This window comes from Charadrius vociferus, unplaced genomic scaffold (assembly GCF_000708025.1).
Source record: "Charadrius vociferus isolate BGI_N301 unplaced genomic scaffold, ASM70802v2 scaffold163, whole genome shotgun sequence".
Lineage (NCBI taxonomy): Eukaryota > Metazoa > Chordata > Aves > Charadriiformes > Charadriidae > Charadrius > Charadrius vociferus.
This window is the reverse complement of record NW_009648332.1, coordinates 17700872-17725166: the sequence shown is the minus strand read 5'-3', so window position 1 is coordinate 17725166 and position 24295 is coordinate 17700872. Positions and strand designations below refer to the sequence as shown.

At 34.5% G+C, this 24295-nt stretch overlaps 1 protein-coding gene across 2 annotated transcripts in view; it reads left to right on the top strand.

Annotated features, from left to right (window-relative positions):
• CDC14A (cell division cycle 14A) overlaps window positions 1-24049 on the top strand; it is a 59137-nt gene extending 35088 nt beyond the window's left edge. The window contains exons 6-15 of one of the 2 annotated variants that reach the window (XM_009884773.1): window positions 291-353; window positions 3405-3492; window positions 5306-5536; window positions 7912-8050; window positions 10679-10835; window positions 12227-12342; window positions 12922-12969; window positions 14619-14747; window positions 15676-15998; window positions 23426-24049. In XM_009884773.1, coding sequence (XP_009883075.1) covers window positions 291-353; window positions 3405-3492; window positions 5306-5536; window positions 7912-8050; window positions 10679-10835; window positions 12227-12342; window positions 12922-12969; window positions 14619-14747; window positions 15676-15998; window positions 23426-23439 — 1308 coding nt within the window. In that variant the 3' untranslated portion in view covers window positions 23440-24049. Of the gene's footprint in view, window positions 1-290; window positions 354-3404; window positions 3493-5305; window positions 5537-7911; window positions 8051-10678; window positions 10836-12226; window positions 12343-12921; window positions 12970-14618; window positions 14748-15675; window positions 15999-23423 lie in introns of both variants that reach the window. The other variant, XM_009884774.1, reaches the window with a different exon arrangement.
• The last annotated feature ends 246 nt before the right edge of the window (window positions 24050-24295 follow it).

The following is a 24295-nucleotide window of genomic DNA, read 5'->3' as shown; positions in this document are numbered from 1 at the left end:
AACATACATAGTGGGGTGGGGAGAATCAATTTTATGATTTAAGTGATATGCAACAACCTTATGTCCCATCGTAATGTCTTTGAAGGGGAGATAATGAGCCTGACATGCTTTAGTGACATTGTTGGAGTTTTTGTTGTCTGTGTTGTGCAAAATGTAATGTTGTCTTAATATAGAGGCTTCAATAAGCCAAAAGCACATTCAGTGATTTCGTTTTGATTCTCAAAAACAGTGTTATAAAATGAGTTTAAATATCATATTTCAGAATAAACTGACACCTTGTTGCCTTTTAGGCCTTGCAGCATGGATTTTTTGACTTTAAGACATTTGATGTGGATGAATATGAACACTATGAGGTTTGTACATTTAATAATGAGTTGAATGTGTTTGCTTTACCTAAAATAAGTTAGAATATACAGTATCGCACGACTTCAAACAGACTGGAAACACATTTGAATTCAAGTAAAACCCAGTGTTCATATGTAAGGTATGTACATACAAACCTGTCTGTATGTGAAAAACATGCAGAATGAATATCCTTGCAATTTCAGTGCATCACATGAGTCTACTGTTTTTCTTGTAGCCTTTCTGGCTTCTGGGATGTCTTTCGTGCTTTCCCAGTCTTCCCCCAGGATATGAGCCAAGGTCTCTCATCTCACCCACAGAATCTGTTGAGCAGCTTCTTGAGATGCTATTAGTACCAAATACATGATAAATTTTTGTAGCCACATAGATTAAACACATTTTGAGCTTTTTTAGTAAAGATGCATTATATGGGGATTCCGGTAATAAAAATGCATCCAAGATATTTCCCTAATGAAAGCTAACAGATGTCATTCATTGTTCTGCCAGCCTTCTTACAACTTAAGAATAGATACTCTGAATGACTCTAAATGCTTCTAGGACTTTGTTCTGTAACATAAGCACTTTTATCCGCTAGTAGTAGACAGTTATCTGAAGCTATATTACTGGAGAGACCCTTTAAAATATGCCTGTGCTACACCTGTGAACTGGGCTGTGTACAGAGGAAATGGCAGGCACAGAAGGGGTGTATCCGTCTGCTCCAGAAGAGTTGCGTGATCTTTGTCTACAATTTCCCGCACTCCAAAAGAAGGGAAAGGGTTTTTACTGAAGTCAGTGACAACCATGTAGTTGTATTGGACCTTGTCTTTGGAACTTCCTAAAGTTCCTGCAGTTGCATTAGTTGAGGAGAAAGATATCCAAACTAGAAGTGTACTAGACATTTGAATGTATGTTAAACTCTCTTCTTGGAGTTCTGTTACTTTATTGTAGCCAGTGTTCTTCCCCCCAGCCCCTCTATTGCAATTTTCAGAAAAAGTGGAAATAATGAGAATAAATTTGCTTAGTCTGAAAATGTCCATTTTAAAATTTATTATCTTAAGTTGAAGATTTCTAATATCAAACAAGTTTTAGAGATAATTGCTTTTCTTAAATCTCTCTAACACTTGATAAATAACTTTTACAAGCAAGAAGATATGGATGACAGTACATACCTGAAATACATGCAGCTATAGGAAATGCTTCATAAATGTTCAAGAAAGAGGGTGAAGTCAGGGAGGAATAAACAGTTTAAAAACTTAATTTGCAATACAAATCTATACAGTGGATGTTGGTTGCAATAGGCACGTTGTAACATGTAGGCATTCACAAAAGTTAAAAGCATTTGTAGAAGGATTTCTGTATACTTGAATGTTCCATAATGATGTCAAAGGCAGATTTTCTGCCTGAAAAAAGTATTAAAATAATTGTCTAAAGCTATCCCATTACGTTGTTTAATGCTTAACATTATTTTAGTTTGTGAAAAGTATGTATGTGTGAATGCTGTTTAAAGTACGCTGCCCACTGTCTGAGTTTAAGAAGCAAGAACTTGGAATCATCTTTAATTTTTTTGTCCATTTTTTGGGTATGTCTTCTATTATTTTACACATTGTGGTCAGCTTTGTATGTTTAGACATGTCCTGTGCTATATTTCTAAAACTTTAAATGTTCCAAGTTTTTGCTTTGTTAAGTCTTCAAATGTGTAGTTACGTGGAGAAAAGTTGCATAAGACTTAAAGGGAGCAGGCTAAGGGAAATTCTATTTCACGTTTATAGTTCTTTCATCTTTGCTACGTTATCAAGGCAGTTAATTCCCCTTTTGTTGGACTATAAAATACTCAAGTTCTCTTTTTTTAAATAGTAATGCTGTTTGCATGTGGTATACATATCTGTAGTCCAGATTGGTTTAAATTTAAATTATTCACAACAACCCATGTAACTGCAAAGAACTACTTAATTCACAAATAAAACTGGTAAAAAAATATAAAAATACTTTTATTGAACAGGACTTCTTTCTTAAAGGGGGTAGAGGTGCTACAATGTTGAGATTGCAATCTGTGGTAGAAATTCAGGGGGGCGAGGGGTCCTGACTTGGCAGTAAGAAGGTTTCACTAGTCCTTATGCAACCTTGTTAACTTACAGGAGTTTTCACTGTGTGAGGACATTTGGAGCAAGGCTAATGGGCTCAGCTAAGCAAACAGTTGGTGAATTGATTACAGTAATGTCTATTATCAGAATCTTTCACTCATTAGGATGTTTTGATTTGCTGAGAACTAGAAGCACAAGCTTAATAATGCAGTTGAACTGAGTGCCATGTCCTTAAAAGTCATGATGAGAATAACTGCATTGCCAAATGAAGAATGAGCACTCTTCAATTAAAAAAGTAAAAGGTGGTTTTGAACTTTAGCTATGTATTTCCAAAGAAGCTTCCAGTTTTGGCACTGACAAAATTTGCAGAGCCATTTTGAAGTTTTCATTTAAAAGTTAGCGAGAAATGCAAAACATCACAGTTTGAAAGTTTGAGGGTTTTTTTATTTAGTCTTTTTATTTGATTTATGCTTTGCTTCTGTGATTACTGGCTCATCAGAGTTTATGCCGATATGTAAATTTCAGTTTCTACAGGGAAAGGATAATTGGTTTTGAAGGCAAATAGGTTTTTAATTTGTTTTATGTGAATTGGGGTTTTTAGCCAGTGCCTTACAGGGAAGTGTTTTTCCATATTCTTTGATTAAAACATACAAGAATTTTGGTGTTTGTCAGTGTTTTTGTAAGTAGGTATCTTAAAGGGCAGAACCCTCTAAGGGAGAAATATTTGAGATACAGGATCTTTTTGGTTTTATTGGAAAACTTGGGCAAAATTTTTTGCGTTGCATTTTATTTAGAGATTTTTGAGAAGCAGCTTATGGTTGGTTAGTTTGTCCCTTATAGGTAAGCTAGCTAATTTCATTTGAAGTGTTTCATTTTAATGCAGCAAGAACATAGTAAAATGTAAAATAAAACCTTGAGTAATTTTTTAAACCTTGTATGTACAGATATAAAATGCTTTTCTCTCTTCTGAAATTTTTATAGCGAGTGGAAAATGGTGATTTCAACTGGATTGTTCCAGGAAAATTTTTGGCATTTAGTGGACCACACCCAAAAAGCAAACTTGAAAATGGTATGGTGTATATTTTAATGCTATTTTATGATCTTATTTTTTCCAGCTTGTTAAACAGTCATGGCAAATGAGCAGAAGATAATAGAGGTTTATAGATTAATTTTCATCTTCAGAATTAATCATACAGTGAACATTTTACATACGATCGTAGAACTTAATTCCAAAGGTTTTGGAATTCTTTGCTAGAAGAATTCTAATTCTTCTAACAGTCAGTAACTTTCAATGACAAAGTGCCTGAGAAATTCAGGTCTGAACCCGATACCATAATTATGCAGAATTAAAGGTGAGTTGTGTAAAGCAAAGGAGACTGTATTAAGACTTTTGTAACAAAGGCCAGGTTTAAAAAGAAGCTTGCCTTTACTACTGAAGATTCTTGGGATAATGGGAAGAACCTGTGTGATTCTAATGGAATAAAAAAAGAGAAACTTGACTGACAGAGAGAAAGTAGAGATTTGGTCCAGCTAAAAGGAAAATCAGTCATTTAAAAACTACAATCAGATTTTTGCTGACTTTCACCTTATTCTTTGTGCCATGTCACTTTTTTTATGTGAGCATGGGGTTTAGTTTTTCTTCATTTTTTTTTCACTTCTCTCTCATGTTTTGTTCATGACTGGAATGCTGCTAATTGCATAGTGTCCACTGAAAATTTAAATAAAATTCAGGGAGGAAATATTTAGGTTGGTTTGGGTTTCTTCCCCAATCACTGTTACAGTCCCTTCTTGAAGATTTAATTTAATTACTTAAATTGTTCCGTGGATTTTAGAAAACCTGCGTTTTATTTTTAACATGTATATAACTGAAAATTACTAAATTAACATTAATGCTTAAAATCCAGTTCTGAGGCTACACATAAGCCTCACCCAGTTGAGTATAAGTATACATTACAAAGCTACCTTTTTCTCTTTATGTTGTGACTCTAATTGCATTTACTAATGCATATATGACTCGTGGAAATGACCCATGTTTTGTGAGGAAGCTTTTGAACTTTATTTGAACAGGAAAAAAAAATCTGGAGATAAACCAGTCAATTTGGTTAATGACAGACCTTCTGATTTTTGGGGTAGCTATGTTGTTCCTGTGTTCTGTTTATAAGACTTAATTGTGAATGGAAAGGAATAACTACATTTTACATACATCCATCCTATAGACATGTGCGCACATGCACACACTCCCTCACCTTCTCGTCAACAGGGAACATCTATTTGGTGAAAGTGTTCTTAAACGGTTGTGGTGTGGTTCGTCTTGGACCTCCCTCCCTGCCCCTCGATCTTTATCTAGAGGATCCTTTTGTCTCTCAACTGAATCAAGGCACTAAAGCTTTTTTACTTCGCAGTGGAGCAAGAATATTTCTGGTACTGCGGTTTATCCTTTGACTGTTCCTCTTGTCCATAGTATAGATCACCAGTCTGTTTTTGTCATAAACACAGTGTTTCCTCTTCAAGCATGTTCCTATTCTTTGATCTGCAGCTTGACTATAAACAGCTGTTCTGAAATGCTGTATTCATATATGTGCCAAGCTTTATGTATAAAACCCTACTTGTAGAGAGGAATAGGCTAAACAGGAGACAGTACAGTATTTCATATATACTGTGCTTTAATTTTTTTTCTCATCCTTTTTTTAATTAGAGTGGTCTTCATGAGCATTTCGTGGACAATTCTTTTATATCACCAAAAGTTTATTCTGAATAAAATATTAAAGCATTTTTAGTATTAGCATGTTACCATTCAGAAAAGGTTTTGGGGGCAATTTTGATGAGTAGGACTTCGGACTTCATCTATGACATTAAATTGTTGTTGGTTTATTTTTTTACAGGTTATCCTCTTCATGCACCTGAAGCCTACTTTCCCTATTTCAAGAAACATAATGTCACATCAATCATAAGACTAAACAAAAAAATTTATGAGGCAAAACGCTTTACTGATGCTGGTTTTGAGCAGTATGACCTGTTCTTCATAGATGGAAGCACACCAAGCGACAGTATTGTTCAGAGGTTCTTGAACATCTGTGAAAATGCTGACGGTGCTATTGCTGTACATTGTAAAGGTATGTGCACTTATTTATTTATCAGACTGAAGTTCAAAACAGGTATAAATCCATAGAGCTTATTCCAGAAATAAAGCATTTAAAAAATAACACTTTCTGGTTGTGAAAGTAATATTGCTTTATGCTACTTGACTAAATATATGACAAATATTTGTTATTTTCATGTGCATATTAAGTTCTTTCATCCTACACTACTATTTACAGTAACTGACAATCTGTTGTTCATTGTTCTGTTTTTTTCTTAATATCACTTGAAGGCGTGAGTTTTAGTTGATGGAGATTTCTCTTTTGCAGTATGCTTTCACAGCATTATGATAATTTGCTAGGAAAAGCCAAAAGACTGAAAGGTTTTCTTTGTGCTTTTGGACTGTTCTACATTTTTCTGTGGAGCATGACTTCCACATTTCAAGTTAATGTGATGCCAGCATTTCAAACCAGCCTATTTCAGCAAATCAGCCAGAAAATACACAAAACATGCTTAGTCAAGAATGATTAACAAAGGCTTTGAAGGGTACGGCTTAATTTATGTTTAGAGTTGTATAAGGACATTGTGGAGACGAATGTCTTGCTGATCGGAAACAAGAATAGTGCTATTCATTCATCATTTTTCCATGAACAATAAACATCCATATCGAAGATGATTAAGTTTATTTGCTAACAAGTTGTTGCTGTAGCTAAACCCCAGAAATACTGGCATTAATAAACTGGACATCTGCTAATTGACTAAAAGAGAGTATAAATTATTGATTAGCAGGAGTAGATTGTTATTCTCCAGGCTTAGTTGCTAAAGGAACACAATCTACTTTTCAGGTAAGCACTTGCTAAACTGAAGTATTTTTGGTCTTTCACCTGACCATTTAATGAGCAAACCAATAATCTCATTCTTTTCAGGGTTTTTTTTGCACCCTTTTAAATAAGCGTATACGAAGTTAAATCAGCAGTTAACTCAAAGTTAATGTATTATCTGTAGTTTTCTTGTGCTCTTGTTGCAGAAGTATTCCAAGCACAGCTTCAACACTAGAAATTGCTTGTCCCTGGAGTTATAGAGTGGTTTAATGCAAAGGGTTACTAGGGAAAGTTCGTACATTAGCAGGAACTTAGAGAAAAGCACTGAAGTCTTAGTGATATATGCAGTTGGTGATGTTACCTGCAATTTTCAGAGACCATTTTCTTACTCAGATGTATGTTTAGTATAGTACAGCTCTTGGCTATCTATTTGCATGTTGCATTCATTTTGCATTAAAAAAAAAAACCAACCAAAAAACAAACCAGCAAAAAAACCAAAAATCAGAGCCCAAAACTCTCTCTAACAATACTTCCCCTTTTTAAATGATTCTTCAGAGCTAGTCTTCCAGTACACAGTTACAGAATCTCACTGTTTGTGAACTTTTACCTTCATCCTTTTACCTGAATCATCTTAACTTTCCAAAAATTCACAGCAAGATTTAGTTATTGGTTAAATGTCAAGAGCTTGTAGTTGTGTATAGAATTGTCAGCAAGGATGTCCAACTGCTTAGAGAGTTTCCATTTAAACAGTTGTTGGTGCATAAACAATAGCTGGCCACCATGAGACTGTAAGTTGCAAATAATTGTATTCCCATGAAAATAAGGTTTAAATGGGGAGACACCTTACTAGTAGATAAAACACAGGGCTAGAAAGAGATTAATTCTTTCTCTACGGTTAGAGATTTGTCTGATAGTAAAAGCTATTTTTTCTTTCTTTCTATTCTCCCCTTAAAACCAGGATTAGTTTGTGATTTGGGGGGCAATGGGTTAAAGCTATTGATATATATATAAGTATATGCTGGTCAACATTCATTGCCATTTATACAGTCAGCAGTAAATAGTTTTATAGGTTGGTTTCACAACAAAACTGATTCAAAAAGAAAAAGCCATTGTCTGAGAAGACATGTGCTGCTGTCTGTTGTGATGTGCACATATATTTGCATGCATTTGAACCTTGATTTCTAAAGTATGTGTGTTGGCCTCTCAAAGGTACTTGGAGTTTGTTTTTTACTGCTTTCATGAATATGAAGTTTGTATCCAGCTTAGTCACGGCTTTTTTTTTTTTAAATACCAGCCTTTTTTATTTAAAAAAATAGTTGGAGGTAGAATTGTACAAGTGCCAAGACTGATCACTGTTCACGCGTTCTTAAACGCTGTGAACTTTTGATGTGTGATATATTTGTTCTTATATATACAGCATTGAAATCCAATTATACGATAAACGGGATACTGAATCGGAAGTTATTTCTTCAGATATTAAGGTGGCGGATAACATCGCAAAGAAGTCTTCTCATATCCCATACTTCAATTTGATAATTATGAAATGCTCATGACTACCTATGTGATTGCTGATATTTTTGTTTTTGTAGCTGGCCTGGGGAGAACAGGAACACTAATTGCCTGTTACATAATGAAACACTACAAGTTCACTCATGCTGAAGCCATTGCTTGGATAAGAATATGTCGACCAGGCTCTATTATAGGACCCCAGCAACACTTCTTGGAAGAGTATGTATACCTTCTTTGCTACTAAGAATCAGCTGCTCCCCTACATTCTTATCCATCTTGCGCTATTTATAGGATCTGCTTTCTGTCTACTGATGTTGTATATTACTGCCTGTTGCAATATACTTAAGGTTAGTTAACTTGGGATTGAAATCAAATTTACTCAGTAGCAATCGTCTTCCCTGGAGTGCTATGCATTTTGTCACCTTAAGGGGCAGAGGGTCTCAAGAGTCTGCATGTTTGTGTTCTGGGGGATTTAGGAGTTAGACAAACGTGTTGGAAGTGTAAAGTCCAGATGTGGACAAAAGATTAAATCAACAATAAGGATTTATTAAAAAATTAACATAGAAAGGATAGACTTGATATACTTTTATATATAGCCTATGATTACACTTAAAATGAATCTTACAATAGTATAATTGATATGTTTTTTTCTTTCTTGTAACTAAAGATTAAATAAATATGTGGTTGGCAGCTTATGATCTCTGTCAGATTCTTAGCATAATGGATGAAGCACTTCTGATTTGGAGCTAATAGTAGTTAACAAAACAAATCTATGGGTTTAATACAGCTCCTTCTCAAAATTGACTGTATACTTTGGGTTGAGAACATTTCACGTGCAGATAATTTGAATGGGTGATTCATGGTTTGATCCTGACTGGAAATGAATGACAAAATTATACTGGCTTCAGTGATGTAGACTTTAAGTTTAATTTCATAGTGGTATCTACCTTGTGCATTTACTATTATAGTGGTTATGCTGATATTTTTGAGTTGCTATCCTGATGATACTTCGTTGGAGGCATTTTTCTGTTATGAGAAAAAAAAATGTTTTTGAGAAAATCCACCACAAATTTGTTTCTCTGGAAAAAAGAGAATACAAGAGCTCTGCTAGATATTGTGTAAGTAGACTAAAATATGCACTGACCTTGCATCTTAAAATCCATAGGAGATCAGAGGGAAAGAAGGAGTATTGCTGTAATTCATAAGGGAAAGTGAGCATAATTGAGGATTTCTGTTTATTTTCCAGTACAACTGAATGGACACACCTTTATTTGAGAGGTGCCCACCATTATTAAAATACTGTGAATCACAAACTTTCACAAGCCACAAGTGCTCGCTGAAGGCAGATTAATCTTCTCTGCACCGTGCTGATGCTTGGATGATGCACTTTTAAAAATAACTTCCACAATAGAGTGAAATTAAAAGAGAAGGGTAGTAGGTAGAGTGATTAGTAAGTGCTGTTTACTTGAAAGATAGGAAACACAGGGTCCATGTCTTTTCTGCAGTGGTGTACAAATACTTGGTTTGATTTTACAGATAGGCAAAGATCCTTCAGATTTTTTTCATTCATACCTACATTAATCATAGCAAAGAGCTGTAGTATTGTTAACTAAGAATTTTCTGTTGTCCTAATGGCAAGAAATACCTTTTTTGACAATCAGAAAAAATTCAAGCAATGTCACCAGTAGTGTCAAAATGGGATTGAAAAAGAAGTAGCTAACATCAGTTGCATCATTCTAACATAAAATAACTTGCCCTCAGGGCTGCAGATTTGCATCTGACAAAAAGGTAAAATCTTGCAGCTTTGATCTCCAAACCTTCATAGATGTCAAAGCTTTGTCTCTTAGATTCTTTGAGGTTTAATAAGGGAGGTTTGAAAAGTTTTTTCTGTAGAGACCCTCCAACCCAAGTATGTATCAAATCAGTTTGTTACTGTGAATGCAATTAATCTTGAAAGATTTCAAAGCAATTTAAATTCAAGATATTTTCTAGGCTACTTCTGTTAGGTGGAATAAGTGGCGCTCCCTCTCCCCCCGCTCCCTCCTTCTCTGGATGTTTTCTTGGGACATAGTGAAATTTCTCTGGAAGTGCTTACCTTTCCCATTTATCATTGAGCAAGTTTAGGCAGTTGGTTCAGACTACTTGGCTCTTAAGCTTTGCCATAGTATTTTTCTTTCAAACAAAGAAAATTTTCCAGTGTAAGTATATTCTGATTTAATTACTCGTTCTATTTTCTCTGTTCAGTATAGGAATTTAATTTTGTTACAGTAATATGTAATAGGATCTCAGTTCTTGGATGGAACTAGCGTGACAGGTACCTAACCAGCAAACTTCCTTATCGAGGAATAATGCAGTCTCATCAACAACAGCCTGCTTAGCCCATGCATATTGTAGCAATTTTTACTGTACAATGTCTGTATACACAAAACTCATGCTAATAAGTTGGAAAGTCCTATATCATTATTTGTTCTACACATTGCATATATAAAAGCATTATTTTGTATTAAATTTTAAGTTGTGTTTTAAAAGCCTTTAAAATACTGTTGCAAATTCCTGGTTAGTTAATTTCTTTTCCCAGTAGGATTTTTTAAGTGAAGTTTTAGTACCTGTGATTTTTCTTTGATGGCTACAGACTTGTTTGGTGATTCTGGGGGGGGTTTGTTGTTGTTTTTAACCATTGAAACTGATGATTTTGTTTGTCTTTGTTTTTTTGGTGATAGACATTCAAATTTTTTTTTCCAGATGAACACATACAGAAGATTCAAATGTTGGTAATCTGTAAGAGTAGCATGTTTTCATATTGTTTTTTATAAGTATGCAAATTTGATTTGGTTTTGTATCCTAAAGGAAGCAAGCAATGTTATGGCTGGAGGGAGATCTCATCCGATCAAAGCAGAAACGACGAGTAGTTGATGGAAATATTAACAGAGTTCTTTGTGGTTTGAATGACATTTCAATCAGTGACAGCTTGAATAAAGTACAAGACTTGGATCAATACAGGGAGGTAAGATTCATAGGAAGAATTTCAAACAAGCAGAGGTGGAGCTGACCTTTCAATAACTAGCTATAGATAATTTTTTTTAGTCTTGTATTGGTAATAAATTGCTTTTTCACAGCTAAACTTTTTTTATAGGTCATAATCAGAACAAATCTCCACTTCAAAAAAAAAGATGATTAGGGGATTGGAACATCTCTCATATGGAAGAAAGGCTTAGGGACTTGGGTCTCTTTAGTCTAGAGAAAAGAAGATTGAGGGGGGATCTTATTAATGCTTACAAATACTTAAAGGGAGGGTGCCAGGGGGATGGGAGCAGTCTTTTTTCAGTGGTGCCCAGCGATAGGACGAGGGGTAATGGGCACAAACTTGAACATAGGAAGTTCCATCTTAACATGAGAAGGAACTTCTTTACTTTGAGGGTAGTGGAGCACTGGAACAGGCTGCCCAGAGAGGTGGTGGAGTCTCCCACTCTGGAGACATTCAAAACCCGCCTGGACGCCGTCCTGTGCAACCTGCTGTAGGTGACCCTGCTCTGGCGGGGGTGTGGGACTAGATGATCTCCAGAGGTCCCTTCCAACCCTGACCATTCTGTGATTCTGAGGTATAAGTTTTTTCATTTGGTAATTTAAAACACAATCACAATTCTCTTCTTTCTTTGTGTAACTTTCATATATCTCTTCTATTTAAGATACTGTCTCTAATTAACCCTTGGGTTTTAGAAAAGTATATTTTGAGATCAATCAGAAATTATAAATAGGCATTTAAACAGTGTTGGCATACGCTGTTAATATTTCTTGGAGTTTATAATATTTTCTAAGCTAGAAGAAGGATAAAATTCTGAAGCCTGTTCATCCTATAACTTCTTTATTAAGTTCTTGTAGGGAATTTTTTTTCAAAACTGTATTTTTCTAGAGGTCGTGAGAACTCTTTTAAAAAAAATCAGTAGTTTAGGAAAGTTGCTTTTTAGCTCCTCTTGCAGGACACACAACTGTATCGATTTCTTCCTCATCTCATGGATATCCCAAAATTGTGTGTTACTGCTTCCCTTCTGCATTGACGATAACTTTAAAAATACTTATGGAGGAAGGAGTCGGAGTTTAAGTTCTATAAAAACAGACTTCCTTGAAGTAAATAAATACTGGTGTTAGACTCAAGCATCCTGAACTGACTTTGAGGTCAGATTCTGCAAAAAAACTCTGTGAATGTATGTGCATTTGTACAGTGACACATTTAATTTACTGGAACTATACAAAGACCGAGTAGTGCCCCATGTATGCAGAAGACTAGATTAGCCTTTTAAATGATAATCCTTGTGAATGAGATGTTTAATACTTAGAAACTATGCGACTCCTAAGGATTTGATATATTTCCTTGCTTGCATACTTTGTGTTTCCCAGAATGATTTTGAAGACAAAGCAGGTGTGGAAACTCAGAATGGCATGACGCAGGGAGATAAGCTTAATGCCTTAAAAAGTCGGAGACGGCTATGTTCTGCTACAACTGGAGCTCTGAGGTAATTAATTAATTAATTCTGAGGTAATTTGCAATTTTAAATTCAGCCTACGCTATCAGACCTTTATGGCAAGTACATGACCTTGTTTAAGGCAGTGGTACTAGCTGTACCACCTTCTGTGGTGGAAATTTCCCTAGGTATATATCAGATCTGGTTTATTAATTTTGTCTTTTATTTTTGATTCCTCTGTCTCCCTGTTCAAGATGCCTACTGATTATGTAGCAGTAAAAGACAAAGTAAAAAAATGTTTCAAAACCTTCAAATTTATAGCTATCTAGCACTTTAAAGCTTATGTCTCAAACAAAATATTCTTCAATGAACTTAATTTTATCTTTCTATAATTACTTTTCTGTACTGCTTATATAAATTTTGAATGTTTCAGACCAGTAAAAATGTGAAGCTTGCAAATAAACCTGAATTAGCCCTCCGTTTTTTAAGTGTAAATTAAAATGATTGTTGATAATTCTTAACTCTTGTTAGTCATGTACTTTAAAGCTGGTATGGGACATGTAAGTATGCTTTAGGGGAGGGGAAGGGACTTTTAGCCTTTGATGAAGATTGCTTCTTTCGTTTCTTTAGGGTGCAAGACATGAAACTGCACACCAGGTCAATATCACAACCTTTCAGGTATTAACTTTAAAGTTATAGTTCTAAATGTATACCACTTAGGTCTTAAATTTTCAGTGTTTTGACTTATGCCTATCACATCAACTGATTAGCATTTTCAGACTTCTGAGAAACTTTTCTAAACACCTGCGAACAGGAGGAAAAATGAATCTAATGGACAGAGGGGTATGGCTCTACTTCAGGGATACCTTGAATTCTTCTTAATAAATAAATAGCACATACAAGTAATTTCCTCAGTCGCATTTTCTAATATCTATGCTGTTATGCAATGAAGGATGACTAGTTAACACATAACCACTTTATCTCTGTAAAATTAAATACTTGTCTCAAAAGCCTAAATTGACTACATATTGTCTGCATATCACAATTTTTGTCCTGTGTGTTTTAGCAGATGAACTAGAGTTATTGCTTAGTGGATACAATCAGTAGCCTTTTTTTTTTTTTTTTAGAAGATGTACCAGATAAATACTGAGTTTTAGTAGACTTTCATATTTTAATACAGGATCCTCACTGTACACTTTATCACATGCTTTGTTTAGAACTTTCTGTGGAGCCAATAAAGCCAATAGTTTCTTCTCACTTTCTAAATGTTTATTTCATTTATGACCTGTACTAATCTCAAATCAGTACTGATGGTGCCCCCTCAAAAGAAAATGAAAACATAGTGTGAAAATTGACTTAATTTTAAGACTTATAGGAATGGTAGAATTGAGTCTCTTGGTTTTGTAAACAATTGCATCTTTTACCCCATTGCATCTAAAATACAACACGTAAGACAAAATATCTGTCATTATAAAGCATTTATATGGAAAAGAACATATTATCTTCAGTTTTGTGACAACCTGGATTTTTGAGATGGATGACTCCAGATGTCAAACCTCAGAGATGTCTGTTTACCCTTGCGTGTTGTGGAATTAAAGCTATTTCTGCTCAATGTCATTCCTTCTATGCTTGTAGCCAAGGTCTTTCATCCTTTAAGAGCTGATCATGATAATATCCTCTTGACTAAGGATGGAGATAATTTCATACTACTGCGAGGCTAGTCATTTATTAGTTTCTAATAAACTAATATGGACAGTTATAATGCTTACATTTTTGAGTAGTCCAGTGTACCATACTTGCAGCTCATTATCAAAATATGAAGAATTTGGTCATTAAGAGTCCCACTCTAGAAAGAGCTGTATGTTCTTTCCAACTTTGTAAAAATGTTCTTGCTGTCATTTGGGAATGATGGTGTTCACATGAAAGCTACTGTGCTGGGTTTTTCTACTCATACTTGTTTTACAAGCACAAGAAGTATTTTTTCTCAAACTTACAGTATTTAATATTTATAATAAAATTTACAATAAGTTTGATACAAAATGGACCCTTAGCCTTCACAAATTATCAAGGTAAAAAGTAACCTATAACTGTATAATATGGTACAGCAGGGAAAAAACTTGGGAGTGGGATATTTGAAAAGTTTTTTGAACAAATATTTGAAAACAGGCAAACTGTTAAGTTTTTGCTGTTGAGTTTTCAGTACTCAGACTTGGGAATTCCCACTTTTTAAAATATGTCTATGTATCAAAAGACTGTATGTGTTTCTGAGATGTATATTTCAATTATAAAAAATCTTGCTTCTCACTAAAACTCTCCACTCCTTTTAGACTGAATAATTCAGGTAGCACAGAAGGATCCATGTCACCTCTGAAGGCCTCCAAAGTGATGGCAGTTAATTCACCATCTGCAGAAAGAATAAGCAGAATTCCCACATCCTCAGGCTCTAACCTTAAAAGGTGTTTTTTTACTTCTTCTCATTTTGGTACAATACTTTACTGTGCATTACAATTGTTTTCAGCACATATGCAGCCTACGAAGTGCTTGCTGTTCTTGGATGTAAGAAGGTGTATATTTACTTAAAAGTGATTTGCTGTTCCACTAGCCGAGCTTTAGTTGCCTGCAGATTTTAAAAAACGAGTCAACCCCTAAACCTATACTACTGGTATGAGAGTTTTGGTGCAATAATATCAAGTCAGAAACAGTATTATGTTGCTCAGGTTGGGGTTTTTTACCCATGAGAGTTTATAGAAGTTTTGCAAGTATTCCCACGAGTCTATATACTGTTACTCTCAGAAGAATACTGAATGCTAATTAATATGATTTATATGAACCCTTGATTTATTGCTATTTAATTCTATTACTACTATTGTACTAAGTAATTATGAATGTTGAACAAAACTTAGAACGATGGATGCATTTTTAATAACTTCTGGGCACAAATATTTACTTGAAGAAAATAACTAACTTAAAGAGATATTTCAGGACACCCTATTTTTATTCTCAAATTTTATTGTATTACTTCCTGGTTACTTGTATCATGTTACTGATTTCAAGGAACAGAAGAGGAGTTCTTAAACTGATACATGTACACAAAGTACTTCAGCCACTGCCTAAAGCTTTTCACAGACTCCTGCACGTGCATATGGTTTGACAGAGGTGAAAGCTGGCCACGGTAGTGCTTGAATAAACAAAGTTTGGGAACTCCTGACAAAGAATTCTGGTTTTCATTATTTGAGAGCTAGAAGATGAACCTTTGTGCAAACGCAAGTTATTCAGAATGGTCTGTGTTATTCACCTAATGTCTTCTGGATTGTCTTATTTTTTTTGTATATATCTGTACATACGTTGTGTGTATTTTTTTCCCCACATGTGTTTTCCATTCAGCGTTTCCATAAACTCCAGACTAGCCAGTTCTCTAGGGAACCTGTATGCTGCTTCAGATGATGATGAGAGCAAAATGACATCATCGTCCTCTAGGACAGGTTTTTCTGTAAGCCAAATCTCCAGCCACTTGAATGGCAGCTTGCAGCTGCCTGACAGAAATAACCATGAACTGAACAACAACTTATACAACAGAAACAGCAGTAGTGGCAACAACCTGAGCAGCCAAACCAGTTTTCACAGCGCCGTGACAGATGAGTACGCATCAACCTTCCTTTATGGGCCTTACAACTCCTCCAGCACGATACCAGAGTCAATCAATTCCTGTAAGTTCATAGTCGCAACAGCACTTTCGGGCATCTGACCGATGCTTATCTTCCTTGCTTGTGCGGGCAAAGCTGTCACAAAAAAAATCTTAACCCAGCACGATTCTCTGACTGCCTTTTAATGTTTCTGAACAGCACCTTTGTCTGTTACCTTCTTAAGTAATTATCATTTCAGCTGCTTTTTTTCCCATCTCTTTCAAGCATCTAGATCATGTAGGGTTCATGAAAATAAATTACTCCTAAACTTAAATTAACACCTTTTCTGATATCTTTATGGACCTTCTTACCCTTTAGATTTTTTTTTATTTCAAATTATCCATAACATAGTTTGTTTATTATGTATCTTAATCTTTATGCAGTAACAGATTTAAAGAAACCTTTGTATGTATCATACTAAATGGAAGGTACAACATTCTTAAAGATAGGGCTCATTTGAAAGATGACTCCACTTGACTTGAAACCTAGTCCTTTTCTAACACCAAATGTGAAGACTATTTTAGAGCAAGATACTTTGATGGTCTCACCATTTTAGTTTTCATTCCTCAAAACTTTGCTGCCTTGGGCTTATTTTGTGCCCTTTTTCTGTATGAAATAGTCTGTGTAAAGAGGATGCATGGATAAATGAATGCAACTTGAAAGTGATTCTATACAAAATGCAGAGAAGAGAGACTAGAGAACTTCAGTTATGGAATCAGAAATAACTTCAGCCATTTTAGGGAAAAAATAAACATATTTACTACTATGAAAACAATTCAAAATATCTGGTTTCCAAAGATTTGACATCCTACTAATTACAAAAATTACTGCAATGTTCTTAATAGAATATATTGCCTACAATTAATTGAACCTGTCAGTCTCTGTTTAGTAGTACTGACACTACAGACTTTTATTTTTTTAGTTGCTGGAAATAAAATTACCTTTATATAAAATTAACTTCAGAACATCACAGCTTGCTTTTCTGTTTCCTTGCCACTGATAAACTGTTTTGGTATAAAGAAAGTTTTAGTGTTATACCTGCGACTGTTATTGAGTGTGCTGAGTCCCCTGTCTTAAAACAACTAATAGACACATTGCATGTAACAAGGACGTCAGCCAAAAAGATTGTTCATGGGTTGTGTTCTCTTTTTGCTGAAGAAGCGGGGAATCTACTTTCTCATTAACAGCTAGTATGGCACCACTTATGCTTCAGAAGCCACATGTTTATAGTTTGGGAGTGAATTGCACTTTAGAATCATAGAATCGTCTAGGTTGAAAGGGACCTTTAAGATCATCAGGTCCAACCATCAACCTAACACTGCCAAAACCACCACTAAACCATGTCCCTAAGCACCACGTCTACCCATCCTTTAAATACCTCCAGGGATGGTGACTGCACCACTTCCCTGTGCAGCCTCCTTCCTGAGGACAGACAACAGTAGGAAATAAATTCTCATTGTTCCATTGTGGAACTAAATTGTGTATGTGACTGAAACTTAACTAGTATCCAAAGTACCTTGAAAATGGAGCCGGTTGAAAGAACTTGATTCTGTATTCTCATAAATTCAATGGATACTTCCTCTGGAAAAGGAGTAGAGTAACTGTGCTGGGATGTGCTTGACCTAAAGCAACTCTTTAAAATAAACTTGATGCTTTCAGACTCTTTGAAAGTACATTTAACTTCTTATCCACCACAACTTATCTGTAAATAAATGTTAATATTCCATGATCCTTAGTATCACTGAGCATTCTCCATTGAGTTTAAATCTGAGTTTAAACTTTAAACATCAGCAGTAACTTATTTGCAAGAGAATTCTTGAATATTGCCACATCCTTTCAGTTTTTTGAAGTTGTTTTACCTCTTTAATTTGGGTGTGTTTTTACCTGCTACATAGGATTGAGGTAAACTATATATAATCGAGATTTTTCTCAAGTTGGATATAGAAACCATCCCAGTTTTCTTATGGTGAAACCAGTTCTAGAACAAGAGAACTGTTTTAGTTTAAGTAACTAATTTGGTTCAATTTCTCCAGGCATAGAGATGAGGAGAGAGGTGAAAAGCTGTTCAGCAAGCTGAGGATGTTTGATTTGAAACACATCCATGAGACTTTCACTTGTTCATGAATTTTGATGGTTCTGGGAAGTCAGCTTTTTTAGTTAGGTGTTCCCAGTCTTTTATCCAACGTGCTTACAGAAGTTCAGTCCTCAGCAGGACTGTCAGAGGCTCCAGTTGAGTATACTGGAACCAAAGTCTATACACCAGCAATGGTAGAGAGCAATCACTCATCTGAATAACTAAGCGGTAAAGCGTCTGATTTTGTTTTTTATTTCTTACCTTCAATATTGTCTCATATTTTATGTATTTGAACAATGATTCTTTAGAAGGTCAACCCATTCCCATTCTTTTCTATTGCACCCTCTGTAAATCATATGCTGCCAGCAGCAATTCTTAGAGGTTTCTTTCCATATTCTAGTTACAGCTGCATATTATGCATAAATATGTAAACCTACATGCACAGCCCGAAGGGAAGAAATGCCTTTATAACTGTAATGTGACTCAGTCATGAAAATAAGCTGACATTGTTTACAATAGGTCAAAAGTTACAGGAGTACCAAATGAGAATACAAACCACTACAGAAACAATCAGCACATTTCCTCAAACAGCTTAAAAGGCTAAATGAAAGTATAACATCTTAAAAACTAAGAACTGTGTTCTTAGAAGCTTGTGATAATTTCTTTAACTGTAATGCGCTGGGAGTTCATGGGGAGAAAAAAAAAGAAAAGGTCTTCCCATCCAAGATACTGACTTGTATTGTAGTCCAATGTCCTGCATTCCCTGTTTTTGTATGTGGAACTCTGCATTTGGCTTTATAAAAGCATCATCTTTTTCTTTCCTCCCCTCTTCTTAATGGGACCAATTAACCAGCCAGGGAAGATTGTTTTGTCTTACCACTTCTACCACTGACATCCAGCTATTTTGCTTTTGGTGATGTTAATCAGTGGTCTTTAAGCTCATGAGCAAAATGCAGAGTAGCATCAAGCTTTAATACCAGTTCTGGCAGAAATGTCTTAAAACCAGAATTCTGTCTAATGATTTTCACATCAATGCTTTACATACTGAAATTACTTAGAAGTCTTCTCAGCCAAATCTTAGTCTTGTTGCAGTAAGTGTTTGCATTACATTGCACTTTTTTTCTAATTGGAGCCCATCAGATAATGACAGAAGTCTATTCCATATACTGGTCATTATGTTTATTCATTTAACTTATCTCATCAAACAACTTTAATGACATGAATTATATTCCTCTTCTTTTTATTATCAGAATCTCACTTACCCAAGTTAGATACCAAGCTGACCATCTGTAATCATATAGGTACTCTATTTTAGAAAATCACCTTATCACTTATTTCTCTTTCTGAGTTTATTAACTATCAATGCTAGTGGTGCAGGAGCATTTTATGATGGTTAGGACAGCAAATTTTCAGTTCTAATTAATGTTATTTAATTTCATTAGTGAAGAAATTGGGTTCTTCATTTTTATGCAATGCAAGTACTTTTTTTTTTCCCCATTATGGAGGAGAAAGTTATTCAATACTTTTTTTTTCTGTTTTGTAACAGAACATTAAGAAAAAATTTAGTACTATAGTTCCACATTCAATTTAAAACAAGCCAAAAATAACCATGACTGTGACTTCCTGTTGTTGTCAGTCATATTTTTTTCCCTAATGGTTTTTGTCCTTCATCAGTGTAAGCTTATCTTCCACTTCCTTTTTACCATGTGCTGTTGTATGCTGCTGAACTAGAAGAAAAGCTTGATTTTCATAGAATAGACAAATTCTAGCCAAATAGAATAAATATTTGCAAATTTTACAAATTTGATGTTTTGATAAAACAGAATCTCTTGCAATTATAATTTTCAGAAGTAGTCTTATCAAGTATATAACCACATTTAAGGTACCACAATAAGATTTTTACTTCCTTCTTACAGGATTTATAAATCCAAATATCACTCTTTAAAATGTATTTTTGTTGAAGAATATGTAACTGGGTAGTCTTAAGATGAGTCACCTTTTGCTTCTATAGCTGTCATGGAAACTGGCAAGATGGAAAAATTTCAAAAAATTGAGGAGCACAGCAGTATTTTAACATTCATATACATGATCTTTATACTTGTAGAATAGTTTTTCTTAATAAGAATTTACCATTAACGAATATAGGAGAGCCCTTGCAAAAAGAGAGACAAAAACTAGTGCATCTTGCTGATCTGTAAATTTAGTGGACTCAAAGGATCACTTCAAGTGCATATGCATTTTTCATACTGCGATTTATTTTATGGATCTTTTATTCACAGTAATTCTTGCCTGCTGCAACACTCCTGTTGCAACAATGTTTTGGCAGAGTTGATGCACAATTCAAAAAACTAAAATTACTTTTTGCAATTATCTGGAAAAAGTGCACATTCAAATCCTAACAGATAGCCCTAGATGCTATAGGGTTGTTCCCTCTTAAAAGTTAAGTCATAGCCGACTTGGTCCTGAACCTGAATGCATGTGAATACAGGTCTCGTGCCTAGATGGATCTGTGGCTTATTTTCTCTTGCAGGAGGCTTTCCGTGACTCCTATTGAAGAAGAAAAATGATAGTGATCTAAGCGGTTGCTTCAGCATGAACTAGATATCATTAACTGTAGTGAAGCTATCTAGTTCTTAATTCTTAGTTTAAATGTCTGATACTTGGGTATAAAATGCCATGCTTGACACTGCATGGGATCACTGTAGGAGTAGACATTGAGAATTCTACTCAATTAACTGATTTTATACTCACATCATTGCAATTCAGCAATCCATTTTCTTTAGTTTTTTCCTTCTATTTTTACCTCTATTTGAAATAAGATTTTGTTAAACACCGGCATATGACTTGTAAAGGTGGATTGGGGCTTTTTGTTTTTAATAAAGCTTCCAGAATCACAGGCCATACTTTGAGTCACTGCAAACAGGAGGTAGGAATGTAAATTTTAAAATAGAAAACTCCTCAAAAGATTAAAAAAAAAATAAAAAAAATCACAATTCCAGGCTTTGAAATAGTACAGACAATCTCTTTGGACACCGTGAAGAGATTTAAGAGCACAAATTACTTAACTGCAAAAGCAAAAAAAGCCCCAAAACCCCAACCCTCCCCAGCTATAATTTCATTTTTCAGACTCAAAAATTAGTCTGTATACTTCACAACAGCTCAGCTATTACAGCTATCACCATGTTTTCAGTCATAGGAACTTTATGGGAAGTCACATCAATTAATCTTAATCTGGAAAAAATGCTGCTTAGATTTAATTCTTCCCAGTATTAAGAAAAGGCTTTGAAACATTTGGAAGAAATCATTGCTATGTGGAGTAGAGCGATGAAGAGGCTGGAAAGACACAGAAAAACATATTTCTTAATTTGAAAACAAATATAATAAACCCTGCTGACCCATCTGTAATGAAAATTAACAAAACGTTATCTTGTTTCTAAGCAATCTGTGCTGTGTGGATATTTGGTTTTTTATATGTTGTCATTACTTTTTTCTGTATTTTTGTAACTTGGATTCCTAACAGTTTTAAGAATTTTAGTTTAAACTTCAGAACCTTTAATTTATGGTTTGCTTGCTTGTTTAAATTACGGTGTATAATTCCCAGTTACTACTGTCTGCTAAGTAAAGGGCTGCTGTTTGTAGTTCTTTGTCAACTAACGCTAGCTGTTCCCAAGATCAACAAAAGTGTACAATGCTTTCTGGTCATCTTTCATCTGTCCAAGCTTAAAGTAATCTATTACTCATACAACATATGAGAGTATATAATAAAATTTCATGCATTTTTTGTTTGTTAATCGGCTTTACTAGGAATCCGGTTTTGAAGGATCCATTTCAAATTCTGCTCTAGTTAAGTGTAACCATCTTTCTAATTGTTAAAATACACTTCTGAAAATGAGAAAGCTTTAAGGATCATTGAGAGAGCAGAAGTTTCAAGTGCTCATTAATGAAGGGCTATTCCTTCTGTCTTACTCTTACATATGTAATAAATAGCTTGACAAGTGCTCTTACCCAAGCTAATAATGCAGCATGATTATTAGAGAATGGAGCCAGGAGAAATAAGCTTCTGTGATTGTTTATTCCAGAGCAGTTCTGAGCCTATAATGAAAAAAATACTTGTTACATCTGTTTAGTTTTATGGTAAAGTAGTTTCTATTAAATAATACCCTTCACGTTGAATCCATTCAATGCTAAAACCAGACCCTTTTTAGTCAGTGGTATTCAAATCTCTATATGCTGACAGTGCTTTTTTCAACCTAGGAAAGAATATCCAGATGGTCTCAGATCTTCAAGATGTGAAAATGCATTTCAAAAGACAACTTTGTAAATATACACTAAGACTTAAGATGTAGAAAAAAAGTGGGTTTGTGATATTAGTTAGAGCTCTAAAGATTTAGGTATCTATTAGGCACTTCTACTAATAGCTTTCACTATGGATGCCAAAGAGCACTTCTATAGTGACTAGTTAGGAATAATGGGAAAATAGAAGAGAAGATTCCAAAATTCTGAGCTTTCTTGGGATTCATATTGTTCTCCAGTAGTTCTCTCTAATGGTGATGAATTGATGCAGTTTTAAAACATGGTTTGGCTTTTTTATTTGTTATTTGTTTATATCCATAGTAGTACAGTGAAGAGCACTCTCAGATAAGACTTTTTATTCATCAGAATGACCTCCTGAACACATCTGTCTAGGGGGTAATAAAATGTTTGGATGCTGTCTAAACTGATTAATTACTTTACTTTATAATAAAACCTTAGACTTCCATAGAACCAGAAATGTAAATAAATAGAATAGACCAGGTTATGCTTTCCTCTTAATTATGCTGACTGCTTGCTAATCCAGATGAACCATTTGTAGTGCTTCATTTTCATCTGGTTTTAGTAATCATACATAAATTTATTCATGTGCATAATTGTACTGCTGTAGCTTTTTTCTTAGTAATTAGCTACGCCATATATGTTTCCTATGTCATTACCTGAATCAACATCTAAAGTATGCTGTATTTTTTATAGTAGCACTTTGATTCTCTTTCAGAATAAATGGAAACAATTCAATTATAGTAACTGCAATCATGTTTTTCCAACACATTTTTGAGGTATTGTTTTAAGGTGGTGTTTTAAAGGACTTGCAACACTTTCTTCAATAATCTCTAGAATTTGGTTTGGGAAAGTAAGTGTAGCTACAGGAAAGTCGATGGACTTTACTGTATCCAGTTTTTGAGTTTCTTCTATTTTCTTCCTCTTTACCTATGCAGAGGTTCAGATCCCCCTCCAACTCTCTATTTTTCTTCTTCCTGTCCTTCTTCTACTCCTTATCTTTAGGTGCGTATTATGTACAAGTATAACCTCCCCAGTGATTAATCAGTTTTTCTTCTCTGCACAGTCCCTTCAGTCTGAGTATGTTCAGTACTAAAGCCTTGCTGCTTTGGTGAAACCTGTTGAGCTCTTAAAATTGAAGTCCTTGATGAGGGAGAAGAACTTAAGGAAGGAAGCTGCTCGCTCAGAAGAGGAATCTTCAATACAAGACATATTAAAACCTTAACACCAAGAGGAGACTTCTTAACAGGCAGAAATTTTTTGTTAATGACTACTGCAGATGCACTGATGTTAAATTTATGGAAATTATTTTACCCCATGTTATATACAGATTTAAATTTTTAATGTTGAGACAGCTTGAATATATTTCTAATGAGTTTCATTAAGACATTTATTAACTTGTGTACAGTGTTAAAATATGTATTAAGAGAATATTTTGTTAAGCTATATATATAAAAATATGTAAAAATTAGAATATATTTTAATTTAGTATTGTTCACTTCTTTGCTACAAAAATGTGTATTTTAAAGAATTTTTACGTGTTTATCAAAGATGAAATTTTTTTTTATGAACAAGATGTTTTTCTTGTTTTATGGGTCCATCATTATTGCTAAAAGCCTAATGTAATTACTTTTTCACTAATTGGTCTTCTGGTAACTTAATGGAAGTCTAACTAGTGAGAGACTAGTTACCACACTATCAACTGAAAGCTCTTGATACGTAGTCTGCTTTCCACTTTCAGCTGCTAATGTTTCATAAGGAAACACTATTCATAAGGGAACATATTTGTTGAGATGTAATGTAACTTACATCTTCCGTTGCAAAGAGGAAGTAATTTATCTGATGATATAATTGTACAATTAATGCTCTCTTTCAATTTGTCTTAAAGGAATGTTTTAACTTTTTTCTTTTCAATGTAGAATGTTAAGTTTTGCTA